The sequence below is a fragment of the Mastacembelus armatus genome, chromosome 17 (genome assembly GCF_900324485.2).
Source record: "Mastacembelus armatus chromosome 17, fMasArm1.2, whole genome shotgun sequence".
Classification (NCBI taxonomy): Eukaryota; Metazoa; Chordata; class Actinopteri; order Synbranchiformes; family Mastacembelidae; genus Mastacembelus; species Mastacembelus armatus.
The window spans coordinates 17,601,044-17,620,393 of NC_046649.1; the positions used below are offsets into that span (position 1 = coordinate 17,601,044).

Below are 19,350 nucleotides of genomic sequence, written 5' to 3' on the forward strand. Positions count from 1 at the left end.
TACATTTATTACTTGTCACCTGTTAATTCATCTTCTACTGCTTCCAAATTGTGGTCAGTTTTTCCAATGACTTGTGCATGTGCATGTTTGTGACACAGGTCTACCCTGGTCAGCCTGCATCAGGTTCATATGCTATGAGTGGTCCTGCAGTGCAGGGTTACACTGTTCCCATGGAGCAGCTTCCAGCTGGCACTCCCATACCTGGCCAGCCAGCTCCCAGGTGAGATTCATGTGCCCTGCTGTCTTGTCTTGGTAAACTAAAGTGCATAAAGTTCAAAACATTTTTAGTGTTTGTCAGTCTGTCTTTGGGGTTTCAGTAATCACCGTCATTCTTCTCTGTGTGCTGTTTATTGGGAAAGAAAAGAGATTCAGAACAATTTACACAGGAACATAATCCCAGAACATGTTCTCTCTTATGCTTTTGCACGTTTATATATATATATATATATATATATATATATATATACCTATTGTTGTTATAGTATAATCTGAATCTACTGTATATGTTTCTTTTACACCAATGGAGTCATGTTATTCTCACAATTCTGTTGCTCCAAATTTCACTGTTTCAATACTGCTAAATCATTCATTCATTCATTGAGATTACTGCTATTGTTCCCTGAAGATCAGAACCCGTAGTCTCTCCCAGTCCTTATTGACTTTTTAATGTCAACATTTGGCATTTGTGCTAAAAAGAGAAAATGAAAATATCAGGTTGGTGGGTGTGATATTATCGTGTTCTCAAATTATGCTAAAATGTCCATGTGAGCTAAATTATGGGTGAATTCCATACCCCTTATTGTTAGTGAGCCTCCATCAGCAACATGTCAAATAGAGGCCATGTCTCTTGTTTGTGAGACTTGAACATTATTTATTTAATAATACTGGTTTTATTAAGCAGGTCTTTAATGATTCACCCATCCATCTGCTATTAATTACTCCACCTTGGTCTAGTGCTGTAGTTAATGTTGCTTCACTCTTTCCAGTGATGTTCATATGTACATGGGGCAGCCTCCAGTCTACACTGCAGCTCCAGGCAGCATGGTCCCAGCAGATGTTCAGTCCTACCAGAACCCAGCCATCGCTCCTGGTCCTGCTCCAGGCACAACTCACGCAGGCATGTCGCAGACGCCAAACTACAGCGCCCCCTCTGGCCCGAGCATAGCACCTTCCCCAGACACTGCACAGGTGCCCTACTCAGAGAAAGCCTTGCTATAGGGGCCCCTTCAAGCTCTCCGTTATCCCCACACATACACACACATGCTCCAGACCTGTTCAGATAATGATCATAGATAATTTCTTTTATTTTGTTTTATGCTTTATTTTGTCATGGAACACTAGATTGATGGAAGAATTCAAATGAGAGTAAATTGACCTTGACACACTTTTCAGTTCTTTTCTGGGAGGTATTTAGTTAATAATACGGTTACACTTCTCATTGATCATGAGGCTTTGATTTAAAGAGATCAAACCACACCATATGTTATGTGTTCCTTTAGGACAGTATTTGGTTATAATCAGCATTTCCACTCTACTACTTGATTTCTTTAGTGACTCAGCTGTGAAGACATGAGGGTGTGTTCAATTGCACTTGTAACGTGACATTTTGGTCATAAGTCAAACCTGATCGCATCAGAAACGATCTAATAGCAATATATGCACTGTCCATTTTTAAGTACAAGACCTGACATTAGTTGCTTTCCCTACAAAAATCTTCTAGAAAGTTTCCTTGAAAGAACTGGGTTATATAATTTTCGACTCATTATAGCAGGACGTTCTTAATTTTAAGCTGGAGTTGGATTTTTAGGGAGCTGTTAATTTCCAGAAGAATTTCTTTGAAAAAACAAAAAGTATGTTGAATTGTATGTTTGTAGAAAAAATATACATTTTTGCACATTGATTCTACTGTGTGCTTAGAATATCCCTTGCAATAGACTAGAAATGAATTGGAGTTTATTTGTTAGAAATGTGCCAGTTTTTACAATAGATAGTTTAAATTCTGTAGTTCTTTCTTGTAAACTTTCTAGGAAAAGATACAAAATTACAGGCCTATTGAATAAATAATTACCGAACTGCTTTGAAAGAACAAGTTTAACAGTACACACTTCAACATAACCACATTAATCATATGCAATTACTATTTGATTTAGTGTGAAATACACACAGGCATCCCCTTACATCACTATGAACATGAACACTGGAGCTACACATGATATGCAAAGACAGTACAGGCAGGTGCAGCAGTAGGCACACATGCACACTGTTGGACCCTGCGGTTCACACTTCCCCGGCCCTGTATTATAGTTTAGTTTTCACTCACATGCTAACACGGAGATGAATCCACAGCATACCACAGCCTCATTCACTTAAAAAAGCTGCAGCACTGACCATGTCACAAAAAGGGGGTGTCAGTTGAAATTGACCTTTCCTTTTTTTTTTTTTTTTTTTTATCATCCGTAAAAGGACGTTTAGTGATGCTGAAAACATTACTGCATTCTGTATATGTTGTCAACTTTTAGAAGTACTGAAAACTGAAGCCACTTTGTTTTTTGGAGGGAAAAGAATTAGGAGCAATCGAAGCATGCACATGACTCTTGTATATACTGTACTGAACTAGTAGTGAAGCCACATGACGACCTCATGAGTCGGCTGTATGTTAACACAGCCCTACGGTGAACTCTGCAGTCATGACTTCCCAGGTAGAATTTAAGGTGTAACAGCCAAAGAGAAGAAAATGCTCAGATGCCAGTAAAGTACAAACATTTCAATACGATTGACTCCCTACTTCATATTGCAGAGCCTGCCTTTTCAGAAGGAGCTGTTTGGGATCCTTGGTGGTGTATGTAGGACTAGCGCCGTCTCCATTCAGGAGCTGTACTAACAGACTCATACCACAGACTTGGCTACTAAGGGGTGAACTCTCAAACAGCCCCACTGTCTTTAAAGCATCTCTAGTCAGTGTTAAAAATGTTTATTTCATAGTGCGTTTTAATTTATGTTTTAATTATTGTTATGCTATTTTAAATGGAGAGGCAGTGCAGGATGTATGTATTCAGAGAAAAGTGGAATATGTGATATTCTGCCTAACTTAGTTGTATATTTAAGTCGCTCACATGACGACATGTCGCTGTGTTTGATACTTGCTTATTGTACTGTAGGGTCAAAAGGTAATGTGAAAACTGATTGAGCTCCCCATGTGCATTTCAAACCTGTCCTTTGTCAGAGCTGTCTTAACACTAAAACAAACTCTACCTGAACTGAGATACGGTTGCTGTGATCCTCGAACAGTCAGGGTTTGTAAATACCTCTTTCCAAAGTCTTCATAAGCTCTCAATTACAGTAACACTTTGAGGTCAAGATCAAATGTTGTGCAAAGTCTCATCCATCTGTACGGCTTCCATGTGTTAAAGTCTTTGGGAAAGAGCTGATGTTTACAAAAACTGATGAAAAGCTGATGAAACAGGAAGGTTTAGCTGTTGTTGTATAATATGGAATGATGCTAAATGAAGGAATATAAAGCAGTTTTAAATGTGTTAGATTTTCCAGTTGCAGAGCAAACTGGTCTCTTAATCTGACCATAAATTTGTTGTTTCAGTTTCTCTTAAGATATTGCAATTCAAATGTGCTACTTCTTTCCATCCCCGTGCCGCCTTAAGTATATAAAACAATGCCCAACTTAACCTTGGTACCTTGGGTTGTTGGAACATGAGGCTATTTAATCTTGATTTTAGAATTAATTTATTTGATTCAGAGATAAGAAATCTTTTCTTTGCTGCCTTCAACTAAATGCTCGAATTAAATAGTGCTAATTTGTTGGATCAACAAGGGCCGAAAATATCAAAGTAGCAGCTATTCTGGTACCACGGGACCAGGAGCCAGTTAATCAATACACGTTATCCAAATATAACATCCTGTTGCTCCACAGCGTTGGACTGCAGCCCAAATGTAACTTTACTGTACAGGATTGAGATGCTGCCTGTTTTTAAGTTTTAAACCAACATTATTGTAAAGGTTCTGTCTAAACTTGTACCCTGCTGTTTGTATGTATTCTTTTAACCATACTTATTAATTGGTATTCACAATAAAACCAGGCCAAATGTACAGAATAATATCTAAGGTCTTGTTTTATTGTTTTTTCACCCACATTGTTTTTTATTTTACCACCAATTTGGACATAATATATATTCAAAACCAACTTAGAAACCATATGTGTTATGGGATTGTTATCTACTTTGCCTCTAGATGGCGATGTGTGTGTGTGATACCTAGAAGGTTAAATGATCAAAATGAAATATTCGAAACAACTTATCAGGTATTGATGAGGATGCCACTGTGATTGTGATTGTGACTGTTTAATTTAGCATTTTTAAGTTGTAGCATTTGTTAAACCAGCTCAATGCAGAGAGATTTTACCTTTTCAGTTTTATTGTTTATTTTCTCATCTAACAGCTCATTTTAAAATTGTTAAATGTCAGTTGGATTAAGTTTTTTTTTTTTTTTAGGTTGTGTGTACAGTTTAACAGCAGGCCCTGTGTAATTTTCCTAGTTGAAATTATGGGATGGGAGTGCTCTTTTTTGTGAGCCCATAAACAGGAGAGCATGACCACCTCATTACTTCAGCAATAAAAGAAAACAGCCTCCTCTGCAGTGTAGGAGTGTCAGTGTACAGAGTCCACTGAGTCCACTACAACACTAGACTGTTTTTTTTTTTTTTTTTTCACTAAGGAAATGATTCTCAAAATCTTTAGCTCCAAGTTCAGACCAGCAACTGCCGTTCAGGGACCATGCCCTCGGGGAAGACGGTCAAGCTCATACTGTATGAGGTGCTGCAGTTTGCAGCTCTTATCATACCAGTCTTGGTAGTAATGGAAAGGTTTGCCATCATCATACACAATGTGAAAGGACAGGATCTAACAGCCTACTGGCTAGTCGTGGCAATCTCTATCGCCTACGTGACCTCTATGACCCTGGTAGTGTGGGTTCCTCTGAAATATCTGGTCCTGAAGCAGCGAATTAACACACAGTGGTAAGTACAGCTTTTGACAAGTAGATCAGTGTCACAGTATTAATGTATCTACAGAAACAAGATCTTACATATTTGAGAAGTCAGTCAAGTAAATACAGCAGAGTTAAAATGACAATACCGACTAGTAAAAGCTGTGATTAGAGATTTTGGTGTAAATGAATAACATTGACTTAACTGATTTTTAGAAAGTAATTAAAAGTACTGTGGCAATACTGCCTTATACCTTGTTGCAAATAAGTCTACTGCACTCAGAAGTGTTTAAAGTAAAAGAGCCCATGATGAAAAATGAGTTTTGGATTTAATCTAATCTGGATTTAAACAAAGTAAAATATTTGATAAACTGATTATATGTTTTGTGTTTTCAGCTTTTGATATAAAAGAAAAATGAAAAACAAAAACTGCAGCGTTGTTTAACTCATTTCAGTCAGGAGTATGTCATGGTGGCTGTTTGTTCATGTTAGCAAACGTCATCTAAATGTCATTTTATTACTGACAGTACTGAGTCATGACTTTGACTCTGCTACCTGCACTACTGAAGTCTGTTTCAGTTTTCTCTCGTCCACTCATTGTACCTTGTGGTCATGGCCTTTATTCAGAAAAACTTGCACGGTCCAGCTTTAATCTAAAAAGTAAATAGTGACTACAGATGTCAGATAAATGTCATGAGTATTAAAATGTGCAGTATTTACTTCTGAAAGGTAGTACAGCAGAAGGCGACAATGATATGTTAAAATACAGCCTATTCTTTGACAATGACACTATCATTTATCATACTGAGATGATCATAATTTAAAAGGTAACAACCTGTTGTGTTTTTCAGGAGACCAACAGCGCTGGTGTATATCATCCTGTGTACATTCCCATGCTTTGCTCTTATAATCACCAGCTCCAAGGTAATGTCACTAAGGCTTGTCACAGAGGAGCCCCCTGCTGACGTCTGGTTCTGTCATGCTCTGATGGGGTCCTTGAGCAGCCATATTTGTTGTAAACAAACCGTTTGTGGCACAAGCTCGTTTTATGTGTTAGAGAATATGTCTAGACAGCTCTGTACTTTTTCACTGAGTGATAGCAAACATTGCACCACAACTACTCAGTCAGATTTGGCACTTTGTATTCATATACAAGCATTTTCTCAACGGATACTGAGAAGACTTTCATAATGAAAAGCAGTAAAATTGTTCCCATCACAAGACTATACTCTCTGTCTGGGGTGTTCAGTAACTCGGAGCGCATGTATTAGATTAGTCATTAACTCAAACTGTAGTACCAGCCTCCACTCAAAAAACAATTATTACACATGCATATCCATTTTCTTCTTAGACAAGCGGAGACATAAATACGTGCATCAGACCACGAAGGCACATCAGACGTATTTATTCAGCTAATATTTCTTGTATTAAGGCCATTCAGCAATATCTTAGTGTCTGTAATAATGGGGTAATAAAATCAGATGGGTTCATAAAATTTGGAATGCAGGAGCTTCTCTTTCTCAGTCCAGCCAAATGTGGTAATGACGAGTTTCATTTTCGTTTCTTCCTACTTCATTCCTCATAATTTCAAAGTGACAGATCAGTTCTTTCAATTATTGAATTTATACAGTATTTGTTTTAAATATTATCTTTTGTACGATAGGTGCAGGTGGACAGTGGACACAGGAGTGACCAATTCACTGAGTTGCCTGTTTCCTTGGTGCTTTTCTCTCTTATCTGTGTGGACATCATAGAGAGGATTCGGCCGTGCAGGCTCACTGGACAGTGTAAGGCTTGATGTTGTTGGAACTATTCAGAATTAAATGAAGTGTGTTCTCTGTGTCTCTGCATTTAAAGTGTTTACATTTAATGCTGCTGTTGGCAGTCATGAACACGTGAATGCGACTGAAATCACATTTCTAATTCTAATTGTAATTTTCATCAGTCATTAAGTTTACATTACAACTCTAAGGGGCCCTCAGACCCTCAGAGGTCTCCCAGATTGCTGTGTTGCAATTACTTTATGGTGATTTAATTAATTACATTTTTTGTAATATGCACCACTGAAGAACTATAAAACTCCCCCAAAGTGCATTTTAAGATAACATTATACCATCAGTAGTGGTGCAGTATGACTGAATGAAGCTAACCAAGCACTTTTCCATTGGCTTGACTTTATAATAACCACAGACCTTTCAGATAGAGTCTGTTGTGTAACAGCTGGTGTTGTGTGCTCTTGTCAATTGCAGCAGACAGCTTGGATCCTGATCTTAATATACCCCCATACCCCATCCTCACCCACCTTGAACAGGTGACCACAGTTTCAGGCCAGCTGCACAGTGATGAAACCCAAAGCCTTCCAGAGACCAGAAATGGTAGGGTCTCAGGCAGATGGCAGGACAACACTGGTTCACCCAGCCCCTCAACGCTCAGCTCACGAGCACCAAGCACTACCTACCTGTACTCCTCACGGCCCCAGTCATACCCTGGCCGTCTGGGTTTCCTGTGGAGGAGAGATGAAAGATCACAGGTGTTTGTGGATAGCTTCCTCTTTTGGTTGGACACGGTGGAGATGGTGAGAGTGGCAGGAGAGCCACCAGTCTTCTACTCAGCTTGGGTGTTCCCCATCTATATTTTTGCTTTCCTGTCCACCCTCCGCATCGCCGTCACTCCTAACAACCCCTTATTGTCTTCTGCTGGAGTTGCTCTGCAGGACCTTCCTTTTTTTATCATTCGTTTTGCTTTACTTATTGTGTTTGGTTACGTGACACCTGTGTTGTACCCGCTGAAAAATGCACTGGTGAGCCTGACCTTTGTCTACTTCACACTCCTGAGCAAACTGAGGATATTCAGAGGTCAGAGCATGTTTTAAGGAGGAGTGACACTTTGCAGTTGTTATTGAGAAATCTGCTTTGATTGTGGTTGGTTGAACAGCTGGTATATTCATGTGTAGGAAGAAGCAGTAAGGAAACTGATACACGCTGATACAGATCTGGAAGCGCTGCCTGTCACGAATTGTAATGGGTGAAAATGAATTGAAAGGCCTTTCATCCGAGCGTAAAACTGATTCTGCATTTAGAACAAATACGTTATGTTGGTTGAAGTTGCTGTTCTTATTTTTCGGTGACATATTTGAATGGCTTAGAATGTATTTATTGATGCTTAATTTGAGATTTATCGACTATATTTTCATTTTTTATATGTACAATATTTAACATAGTACAAATGGTGAGAAAAAAAACCAACTTTAAATGATTTCCAACAAACTGAACTATATTAAATAAAGATCTGTTGTTTTAAGACTAAACATTAGGATTTCAGCTGGTTAAAGCTGTGTTAATCATGATCTATAAGATCTTATCAATGTAAAGTTTACATCTTGATTTTTTATTTTGATCATTTTCATACTTCAGATTACGCCTCATACCCAGTGGGAAGCTTATTTCCAACTGGGTAGAAAGATTTCTTCATAGTATAACTTTCTATTCATTTTATTTGTTTACCTTCCTCTAAGGGAACCAAACCATACCAGAAAAATGCCATGTGTATCGAAGCATAAGCATTTCTAACTTAGCTGGGTTTTAAACATAAGCACTGATGTTGTCATCGCAATGTAGACAACTTGGGGAATACACATTATTCCTCTCATCTGCATGGATCCTACTGATGACAAAGTATATTGATTTTCTCTCATGATTTCATTTGCAGTTTTCTTCTTCAGCATATGTTCACTTCTATCACAGAATTTCTTTTTTTGTCTTGCCATTTCTGATCACTTGGTTTGTCCTTGGCTTTTGCAAAATAGTGGCTCACCCTCGTCTTCGGCCTGTGGCTCAGGCATCCTGGTGGTTTATGTGTTTTCATAGCCATATAACTGGATTGTAGCCTTGGTGTGTGTGTGTGTGTGTGTGTGTGTGTGTGTGTGTGTGTGTGTGTGTGTGTGTGTGTGTGTGTGTGTGTGTGTGTGTGTGTATCAGTGTAAAATACCACGGTGACAGCACAGGGGGAAGCTGGTATATACTGTAATCGGCAGTCCTCCACTAGGGCAGAGTCTGAGAGAATTATACCCCATGGAGCTGTTGTTCTTTGTCCATCTGATGGACGAGCCAGGGTTGTGGGACAAATTGTTTAAGGGAATTGCCAAAATAGCAGCAAACATCCTGCTGCATCTCTGGTGATAAACAGTGAATCTCAGACAGAAATTTATATTAGCTTGAAATGCATTGCCACGCTGAGAAGGAAGATTTGTTAAAGGCATTATTAATAATACACACAGCGAGTGACAGGGGACTAGAACAGAAACTGTAATTTACACTCAGGGCCCAGAGCTGGCCTGCTTTCATTTACTGGAATATGAACTGAATTAACTTTCTTTAATTTCCCCACAGCCATGATCCTCCTCCCCCTTAATGATTCCTTCTATAATCTTCAAGAAAGCATTAGAGCAGTTCAACTTATTGTGGTCATTTTACAGTATGTCATGTTGCCAGGAGAGTACTTTTTAAATTCTCAGGACACAGAAGAAATGCCCTGACTGATCAAAGGAAGAAGCAACAGCCTGCGTCCATGCCTCTGTCTGAGTCTGTAAAATCCACGCTCACCTATAAAGAGTTCTCTCAGGCACAGGCTGCTTTCTTCTTCTCTTGTCATCAGCTGATCCTTTCATACACACAGAGAGAAGCTTTGCTTTAATTCATCCAGTTTTATCTTCATGTTCTGAGAGTACATTGCAAAAGTGTCCATTTCCCTAAAGTTTTATTAAGAAGATGAGAAAATCTGCCAAATCATTTCAAATGATCAGCTTATTTCAAGAATTAAATAAGTTTATTTTTTCTTGATTCAAATTCAGTGACCTGCCTTTTTCTTTATCACGTGAAAAAATAGATGCCATAGCTGGGATTTTAGAACTGCTGGAGTATTTTGATTATCTCCCAACCAAAGTTTCACTTATTCAGTGAGATAGCTCATCATATGTTAGATGGATTACCACAAAAATCTCAATTAAGTTGCCACAGATGTTTATGATTCATGGATGATGTTTTGCTGATCCCCTAACTTTTCATCTAGCAACCCCACATGCTCAAAATTCAGCTGTCCAAAACTTTGATTTATGATCAACTGCCCTCAAACTCAGACTTTCCCATCATCCTCAGCTGTACTGTATTTCTGGTGAGAATGTTGAATGTACTTGCTAAATAACAGCTTGTTAGCATTCTCGAAGCATCAAGTAGAGCCTCACATAGCTGCTGGCATAGCTATAGACTTGTTTGCCTAAAAATATTCACATTCAGCTTAGAAACAATGGCAGCTGCTCACTGGTGGAAGCTTTTAGGAAACGGACTGTTCTTATTGGCGGATTTTCTTCACTTGTGTCAAGAGGTTTTTGGACTCAGCTTTAGACAGACATGGCTTGAAAAGTGGAGATTTTTTTGCAACACGGAACAAAAGCAGAGTTAATCCTCGTGCTTCTTCTACTCCCCCTCAAAGTAACATGAAAAACAAGAGAGCAGGACAGCAGAGAGGAAAAAATGACACAAAAGCAGCAGGAGAGAGAAAGAGCAGACAGTGTGGACAGAGATAAGGAGAATGAGATAGAAGGAGGAAAAAAGAGGACAGATAGAGATGACGGAGGAGGAGGAGGAGAAGTGGGGGGGTTGCTGTTAAGGAGGGGTGGAGGCTTTGTAATTCTGAGAGGCTGGAGGCGCATTTGAATTCAGGCTGTGTGTCTCCTGCGCTAGCCGAATGTTACCTGCTCTAGCATGGCAACAGGGAGAGAGGGAGAGCGGTGAGCTTCAGCTGCAGCCTCCACACACACATACACACACGTGCTTACACAGTCACAACAGGAGTGCAGGGAGGACTCAGGTAAGCAGGAACGCCCCTGATGAGAGAGGACCGTGGAGAGAGTGAAGCAGCATGGAGAGGAGTGAGGGAGGGATATTGGAGGAGGAGCTATTGAGCTGGGATTTTTGAGGAGCAAGAAAAGAGGAATCGCTCAGGACCTGAAAATCTCTGTATCTGGACTCCCAGGGTGGGTTTTCGAGGGAGGGATAGACAGGGATACAGGCAAGGACGGATGTGGAGTGATGCGAGAGCTCTGATTGGATAAATCTGACAGACTACAGAGCCCTGACAGACACACAGGGAAGAAAATGACATTTAGTTTTTGTAGCAAGACAATTCCTAGGGCTTAAGCTGAAGGAGGCTGAAGGGGAAGGTTTTTCGACAGGGTGCGAAGGGACAGAGAAAGGACTGAAATGTGGTAGTGGGTGGGTAAATAAACACAGGATGGCAGATAAACCACCTGTCTTTCTGAGATGGGGTTAGCACACATACCTTAATACAAGACGTACGGACCTCACTCAAACACTCCTCAGCACATCTGGCTGAGTCTCTGGGACAGTCGTCGGATTCAGGATTGCAGAGCGCAAAATTTTGAAGATACTGTGAAATGTTTGGCATCACGACCACCTGAACTCATCTGAGAACAGAACTTATAAGAGGGTCCAGCCAGTGAATCTTCAAGTGATCGTCGCCTGCGACAACCTGTGGACAACTGGATTCTTTTTCCTTTTGTTGGATCCCCAAACTCCCCATACAGCTGGCGATCAGGTAGATCACCTGTACCATGAAGATCCTGTGTTTGAACCTGTCCTGAAGCAACCCACCCCAAAGGCTCTATTGGCCTGTCCTCTCCTTTCCCCCTAACTGGATGTCTTGATGTATTGCTGTGGGCTGGGACACTGGCGGAGAGTGCAGTCCACCTATGTAAGTGACCATCGCAACATCACTTGCACATCCATCCCGATCTTTTTGATCCCATAGCAACAGCAGAGTTGTGTTGTGGAGGGGAGGGTGTGGGTGTGGGTGGGGACGGGGGGTACAGCTAAAACTGGTTGTACAGATGAACTGGCAGATTATTGCCTCTTGTATTATAGCCACTATTCAGGGTACACTTCTGCAAATAACAGTAAGGTTCATTCACATTTATAACCAGGTATTTGTCTTAACCATGAATAGTAGCCCAGGGAGTCTGCTAGCAGCTGTGAGTGTGACTCCTACAACCTGTTATTTGGCAACAGTTTGATTTCAACATGCAAGTAAAGGCAACTTATGGAACATTTTTATGGAAAGTGATTTTTTTTAAATACATGGCACCTCCTTAGAAGAGTTGTTCTCCTTCACATCATCTGTCCTGGCCGAGTCGGCTGAAGGAGGAGAGGAGTGAGGGAGGACACACAGGTGCAGTTATTTCGTTACAGGCCAGATTTTACTGTCCTCTCAATGACGGAGAGGAGCACAGAGGACAGCCTCACTCCTCTCCTCCACCTGTTTGTTTTTGTCATCTTTCCTCAAACTCTCTCTTCCTTTCCTTTTCCCCTCTTTCTGCTTTATCAGTATATTCATTGTCTCTGTGTGTCTGTGTGTGTGTGTGTGTGTGTGTGTGTGTGTGTGTGTGTGTGTTTTGGGGGGGGGGGGGGGGTCTTCCGAACCTCTGTTAACTCCTGTTGCAGCAGATACTATAGAGCCCCAGAGCTGTGCATTGTGTGATGGCACAGGCTGCAGAGGACCCTGTCATAACCACATTCCTGCATGAAATGGGCTTACTGTCAGCACTCAGCACTCAATAGACTGTCAGCATAGAGCCTCGCAGATTACCACATACTGTACTGCTGCATGCAATGTGCGCACACCTCAGCAACTAGCCAGGAAAGAAGCTTACAGAATCAAAAAGCCACGGATGGCTAAAAGCAGATATCAAGAGGTGGGACCTGGTGCCTACATTCAATGTAGTGTCATTGATTTTTTTGTGCTTACAACACTTTGGCTTAAGTAAAAACCCTGAGCCAAGCAAATGCATTTAAATATAAAGAAGGTTTTTTTTTTAATCTATAAAATGCATTGTTTGCACTCAACTTTAAGTGGTTAATTTCTTTCTGTCTAATGTGGTGCAGCAAGTACATTAGTCATTTGTTATTTTCACTCCATTTGTGGCAATGCATTATGTATTGTGTTGCCAACTACACATTGTCATCAGTGAGATTCAAAATTCAAAACATTTTACACACTCAAGCTGGCAAAATATGCACATGCATGTATGGATTTTATTATCTGTACAATTTGTGCACATCAAGCTCATCCTGTCTGGTTTACTGCACATCATAGTTTTAGTGAAGAAAAGTCAGATGAGACAGTTAGAAGACAAACAGTCATTTTATGGCTGTTTACATCTCGGATACATTGTGTTTAATGATTTGTAAGAAATCAAGACATTTCATGAGTGTATTCAATGGCATTAACTTCCCTAAGACCTTATTAAAGTATCTTTTTAGATAACATTATTATTCCTCATGTCTTATACGATGCCAATACATCTATGTATTTACAGTATGCCTTACTTTATGCACCTTCAAGTTTGTTCCTCTTATTCCAGTCAATTTATGACCATTTGAAACCAACTGTTGTGGCACTCATTCTCACTAGCTCTCCTTGGTTTGGTTTCTACATTTGTATGTTGCTTTCAACTAAAGCAAAATGAATAAATAAATAAATAAATAGATAGATAGATAAATAAATAGATACATACCCGAGGTACAGCTGGTCCTCCTAACCTGGATTCTCCTGCTGTAAACTTCAATGTTTTCTCGAGGAAGATGCACATTTTGTCACTTATGTGACTGCTGGAGGAACACATACTATCAGTTATTTATAGAGGCATCTTCTATCAGTATTTTTCTTTTTATCTGCTTTTCTGCAGTTTCAGTGGGACTGAGACATTTTAAATGTCATAAAATCTGATCACTGTGTCAGCGTATTTTCAACTGTTAACACATATCTCAAGTCTTTTAAGAAGACACAATCAGAGACACTCCAGCACTAAATAATCTTGTCCTTAATAGCCCTTTGATCAGTTTACTGCTGTATTTCTACCTTTACGTTCTCCAGATTCTGTTGCAGTTATTGGGACATTTTTGGTTTCGGTGCCAGATTAAGTTCATGTGCAAGATGCGGCATTAAAGCTGTTCTGCTGAATTTTGATACTGCAGAGGTAGCTGTGATCCCTTTCCTCCTGTGGTCTATTTCTGCTGAGCTGAATTTGAAGGACCACAGATCCATATGACGCTAGGGTGGACATTGATTCTAATCCTGTGGACTTTGTAAACATGCTGAAAATTGTGGTTGTTATTGACTTGTTTCCTTCTTAGCACTCACATTGCTGTTTTCTACTTCAGCTCGAGGGTAAAGGACTGTAGTCTGGAAGAGCTTCTGTGTAGGACCAAAAAAGTTTTCCAGGGATGTTCAGTCTCAGCTGTTTAGTTATTTATTTCTATATTATTTAAATGGAGCTGCAGATCTTAAACAAAATATACTGAGTCTGCTTAAAAGAGGAATTTAGTATGATATATTTCCTGCTATCAACAAGATAAAAGTAATTAAACAGAAGTATGTTAACTGGAATACATTTTATGCCTAAGGAAAAAGTTCAACATTTGGGGAAATACAATTATTCTCACTTTCTTTTCCAATACTTAGATTGAGTAGCTCAGCACCATGTTTCTCATGTCTGTGTGTCCAGCTGGTGTCAGGAGGAACTGCAAGTGAGGGCTCTCACTTTAAAATTAAGGAATATGCCTACCTACACCTATAAACTGACTATTAACACTTTTTTGGTTTAACGAATTAACAGAGATGGAGAGATAAATGTTATATTATTGGGGAAGATAAATGGAATTGGCATCTTCCACCTTCCAACTGGCCTTAGGAGGACTTACTTGCAGTAACTATTTCCTGATCATAAACAGTCCATCCATCCACCCGTTATTTCACTAAGAAATAGTTACAGTACTATTTACAGTACAGTTCTGAGTACAGATATACTCACTTCAGAAGTACCGCCCGGCTGATTCTGATGAGCCAGCTAGCTGTTTCTCAAAGCTTCCAATGATGCTAAGCTAGGTTTATTACTTACCAGCTGAAGCTTGGATTTTAAGTACAGACTTAAGTACAGACAAGTGAGAGTGGTATTGATCTTCTCATTTCACTGTCAGAGAGTCAGCAAATATGTCTAAGCAAATGTGTGTTGAACTTGGAAAACTCTAAATTGATTCTGGTTTAAAAGCAACTTTGCTCAGGTTGCATTAGAATTTTGGGATTGTAACCTCAGAAAGGAGCATGTTAAAACTGAGTTGTAATATGGGATTGGCAGACAGAGATTGTGTATAATACCACCAGTCTCTTATTCTGTCAATCCGTCTGTCCCTCTCTCCAACCAATCAGAAAGCTCGGCAGCAAGATTACAATCAAAATTACATACAAGACAAAAGAACACAATCACACAGAAAATACAAAATTACAAAAGCTGCTGCAGCCCCCCCCAGCTTTCTATTGTAGACTCATATCTTTGTGGAAATTATGGGAATAATGTATTTCACGGCAAATTCGGTGTAACGTGTTATTTGTCCATTAATCTCATGTCAGGGACCAGCAACCTGCTGTTCAGTCTATGGCGCCCTGCCGTGCCCTCTATTGACCGGCCCTCTCTAATCGTCTGTCCTCTCTCCTCCACTCTTTCACCTCCTCCTTCTTCATTTACTCCACTTTGATCCTGAAACACTCTCTATGCCTCCATCTCTCTGCTGCTGCTTTCCTACCCTTCACTCCTCTGCAATTACTTATAACTCTTTTCTTTTCTGCTACTCTCCCTTCATCCATCGCTTCTCAGTCTCTCCTCTTCCAGATGTTAGGAAGGCAGGATTGGCCACTGGCTGGCCCCAGCCTCCAGCATCACGGAGGAGGAGCATCAGCCAGATGTTTGACTGCATATTCATACAGGCTTTATGAATCTGTAGAGAGCAGACACTGAGGAGGAAAGGAGGATTCAGGTGGATCACTGAGGGAACTTTTCTGCATTTTCTATTTCTGCCTCTGACAGGCATTTCCGGAGTTATCCTATCTTTGTTACATTCTTGTGCCCACTCTGCCTCCTCCTCCCTCTTGAGTCAGTTTTGGAGCATGTTTAACCGAGGTGTGATTGGAGGGGCCATGCTCCAGGCAGATCTGGTAAGGGTTTCTGGCATGGGGGAAACAGTGGAGGACATCAAATGAAAAGCCCATCTCCATCTCTATCTCGAGCACACTGTTGCTGCTGCTGCCAAAGCTGGACTGGAATCCGTGTGTGTGTGCGTGTGTGCGTGTGTGCGTGTGTGCGTGTGTGTGTGTGTGTGTGTGTGTGTGTGTGTGTGTAAGGAGTGTATCAGGAGTCGGGCCTGTGGCCTCTCCACCTGCGAGGCATGTCGAAAGTGCCCAAGAACAAAAATGTCTCCTGGGTGAGTACTCCCTCTCTGGCAGGTGGGGGGAGGAGTAAAGTGGGGATGGAGGGACAGAGCTGCTGGTGGATTATAACATTTCAGTTTGAGTGCTTTTCCATTTTCCTCAGCCTTATCTGCTTTGACATGTTTTATTTTGGGTTGTATTTTCTTATAACGTATCACATATATAAAGGCATACTTTGTGTTCCAGATAGAAAACAGAACAGATAAAAAAGTTGGCTTTGATGGCTCTTTTGCACATCTGCCTTGATGTGTCAAACAGCTGTGCGGTCAAAATTATCCTAAAGCCTTTTGTGCGATTCTCCAGCCTGCTTTACCCGATCCTGCCCAGCCAGCTGAAAGATGAAAGAGCATTAACAAAAAAGATGCACGCCAAAAGGCGATGATTAGGCTCAAGTCAGTGAGCATGAAGTGGGAGGAGCTTACACATGCTGAGTCTGCATGACCACAGTTGAATGAAAATAATTTCAGTATCCACTGCTGTTTGCACTAACAATAACAAGTCTTTTTTTTTAGGTCAGGGCAGATATGTGGTTTCTAGCTGTGTGGACACAGTGGAGGGCAGGGTGGGAGGCCAAGGTCTGGAGCTTTGCCTGAAATTGTGCGTGCCATCCATCTCTGCCCTGGCAGCCATGCCCTGCATTACTGGCACCAGCTTGACAACAGACGCATGCACACACACACGCACGCACATGCATTTTCGGGCTGTAAGAAGCTTAGAGACAGATGTTTGTCTATGTATGCGTGAGAGCATGTACACCCAAACATGTGTAGTGTGTATACAAAGGGGGCAGAGTGTGAGATGAGAGGCCTGTGCTTTGTGGGATAGTGTGTTAGTAGTTCTGTGAACAATACAAAAGTAACAAAACCTGAACTTGAAAAAACAACCTCAAATCAAAATCAACTTACTCGCTTGTTCTGAACACAGTCCTCATTAGCAGACTGAATTTGTAACGTTTCCTTTGAACTGTAGGTTCAGACTTCTCTAATTAGTTGAGTATAAATTTTTAACACCTGCAGTTCAATGCCAAGTGAGCAAACTCAATCTGCTGGTGAAGACTGTGTGATCGTTTAAAAAGCTGCAGGACAAGCAAATACCAACAAGTGAATTCTGATTTGGATCTTCTGTCAACAGTGAAAAATGTGAAGCTCAATATCTGCCACAACTCCTTCACAACTTGCATCCACTTTCTTTTACAAAAATATATTTAAACAGCAATTTTCTTTATTATGTATTGAAAACAAATCAACAACCATCCTCTATAAACCATTTATAGTAAGTCAAAATATGTTACCTTGGGTTTTGTTACTTTACTGTATGTGGCAGGTGCCATGGATCTGTACTTTTCAGAATATTCCTGACCACATTTTTGAGCTTGAGTATATTATTGTCAGGAGAATATAGACACCACAGCTGAGATAACAATCACGTATTCTGAAGTTATATCATTCTAATCAGCAGCTGGTGTTTACCCACATGTTCATATTTTCATTTTTCCAAATCCTTTAAGGACTTTCTTTAAGTATTTAAACCCAACAGGGATGAGTCCTTAAAGTGCACAAAAAAGGAAGTGAGAGCAAACTAATGTATAGATTCTATAAATGCTTCAGCAGCTTTTTATTTTGCTTTGTCAAATTTCATTCAGTAGCTCCTTTTAGCAGAACAGTAATGGTCAAACTGCCTTATGTAACAATTTCACATTGGTGCTCAGAGATCCAGTTAAGGATGGGTGAGGGTGTTTTGCTGGCAACTGAGGAGACCTGGCTCTTGCTGGGGGAGATTTTAGGTGTCACTGAGAAGATTTAGTAAAGCCCCAAGTCTGGTTCAATCCCAGGTCATGGGCAAAATGACCATGACCTGAGAGAGTTTGCTTGACATTTTGGTGAAGCTTTTCTTTCTAGAGTTGCAGAGATACTGATAGGGACATTGATGTGTCTTTGTGTATCTGCAGCCTGTGTGTGCAGCTGTGTATAGTGTGTATGACCCAGAGGTCACAGTTCCTTGCTCCACACTGTCACAGCGTGGCCCAGCTGACCACAGACCTGTATTTTCTTTTCCATTCTCAGTTATGTAACACTCTGTCTGTGTCCCTTGCCTCTCAAAGCGCTCCATGGAGATTCTGGTACTTCACCATATCAACCATCTGCTGATATCCCCTGCCTGGCTGGTTATAAACCACACTGACAAATGGACTAGCAACATTGCTTAACTTTACACTAAGATATTCAGATTCTTTAATGGAAGAGCACACTGTAAAAGTGCATAAAGTTAATTCATGGAAAGTTTTACTAAACCTAAAGTAGAGAAGTACGTGGGGAAAGTAGTTTTGGTGGCCCACAGTCCTGAAAACTATCTGCATAGGAAGATACTGGAGTAATTGGAACATTTTCTTGTAGTTTGGATGAACTGATGCTTGTTTGTTTGTCATGCAAAAACACAATCTTCAAAATATTATTACTCTTAGCACAGAGACAGGTGGCTGCATTAGGCAGTACAGATATGGATCCACTGTAAGCACTTCCACACAATCTGGACGACACAAGGATAAAATGTGTAATGAGCGAGAGGGCAGCCTCTGTGTGTAGCTGACACCTGTACACAGCTTTAAGTAGTGACACAATCTCACTGAACCAATGTAGTGTGGAGAGAATTATTGAGCTCTGTGAATGATGGATACTGAGTTTGTTTGCAGCTCGAAAGGAATTAAGTAGTGCTAGCTTTTTAATTTCATCTTTCTATTTTGGAGCCAAGCCATTATAATGCTCCCATTCCTGCAGCCAAACCACAGGACGCTGTTTGGATCCACACGCGCTCGCGCGCGCACACACAGGCGCTAATCACGCACAACGCGCGTAGCAGACGGAACTAACATCAACGAGTCAGTCCTCACTTTGCGTTATTTAACACTCGGGGAAAGCGCGGACTGGTCGGACACCTTCGGTGGTTGAGCTCAGAGCGAGTCCTGCGCGGCGCAACAGATGCTGCGTCGAGAAATAAGCCTTTAATACCCCAGGACTCGGGAAA

General features: G+C 40.7%; 2 protein-coding genes across 2 annotated transcripts in view; both read left to right on the top strand.

Moving 5' to 3' along the window:
• stam (signal transducing adaptor molecule (SH3 domain and ITAM motif) 1) overlaps positions 1–3,994 on the top strand; it is a 34,956-nt gene extending 30,962 nt beyond the window's left edge. Inside the window, exons 22-23 of the mRNA XM_026314226.2 lie at positions 99–220; positions 987–3,994. Of these exons, the coding sequence (XP_026170011.2) occupies positions 99–220; positions 987–1,218 (354 nt within the window). The 3' untranslated portion in view covers positions 1,219–3,994. The remainder of the gene's footprint in view (positions 1–98; positions 221–986) is intronic.
• A 742-nt stretch (positions 3,995–4,736) lies between these two features.
• On the top strand, positions 4,737–8,930 carry tmem236 (transmembrane protein 236). Its single transcript, XM_026312635.1, has 4 exons — positions 4,737–5,026; positions 5,847–5,919; positions 6,659–6,782; positions 7,245–8,930. Exons 1-4 carry the CDS (start codon positions 4,785–4,787, stop codon positions 7,865–7,867), a joined length of 1,062 nt encoding a protein of 353 aa, XP_026168420.1. The 5' UTR covers positions 4,737–4,784; the 3' UTR covers positions 7,868–8,930.
• Positions 8,931–19,350: the final 10,420 nt, after the last annotated feature.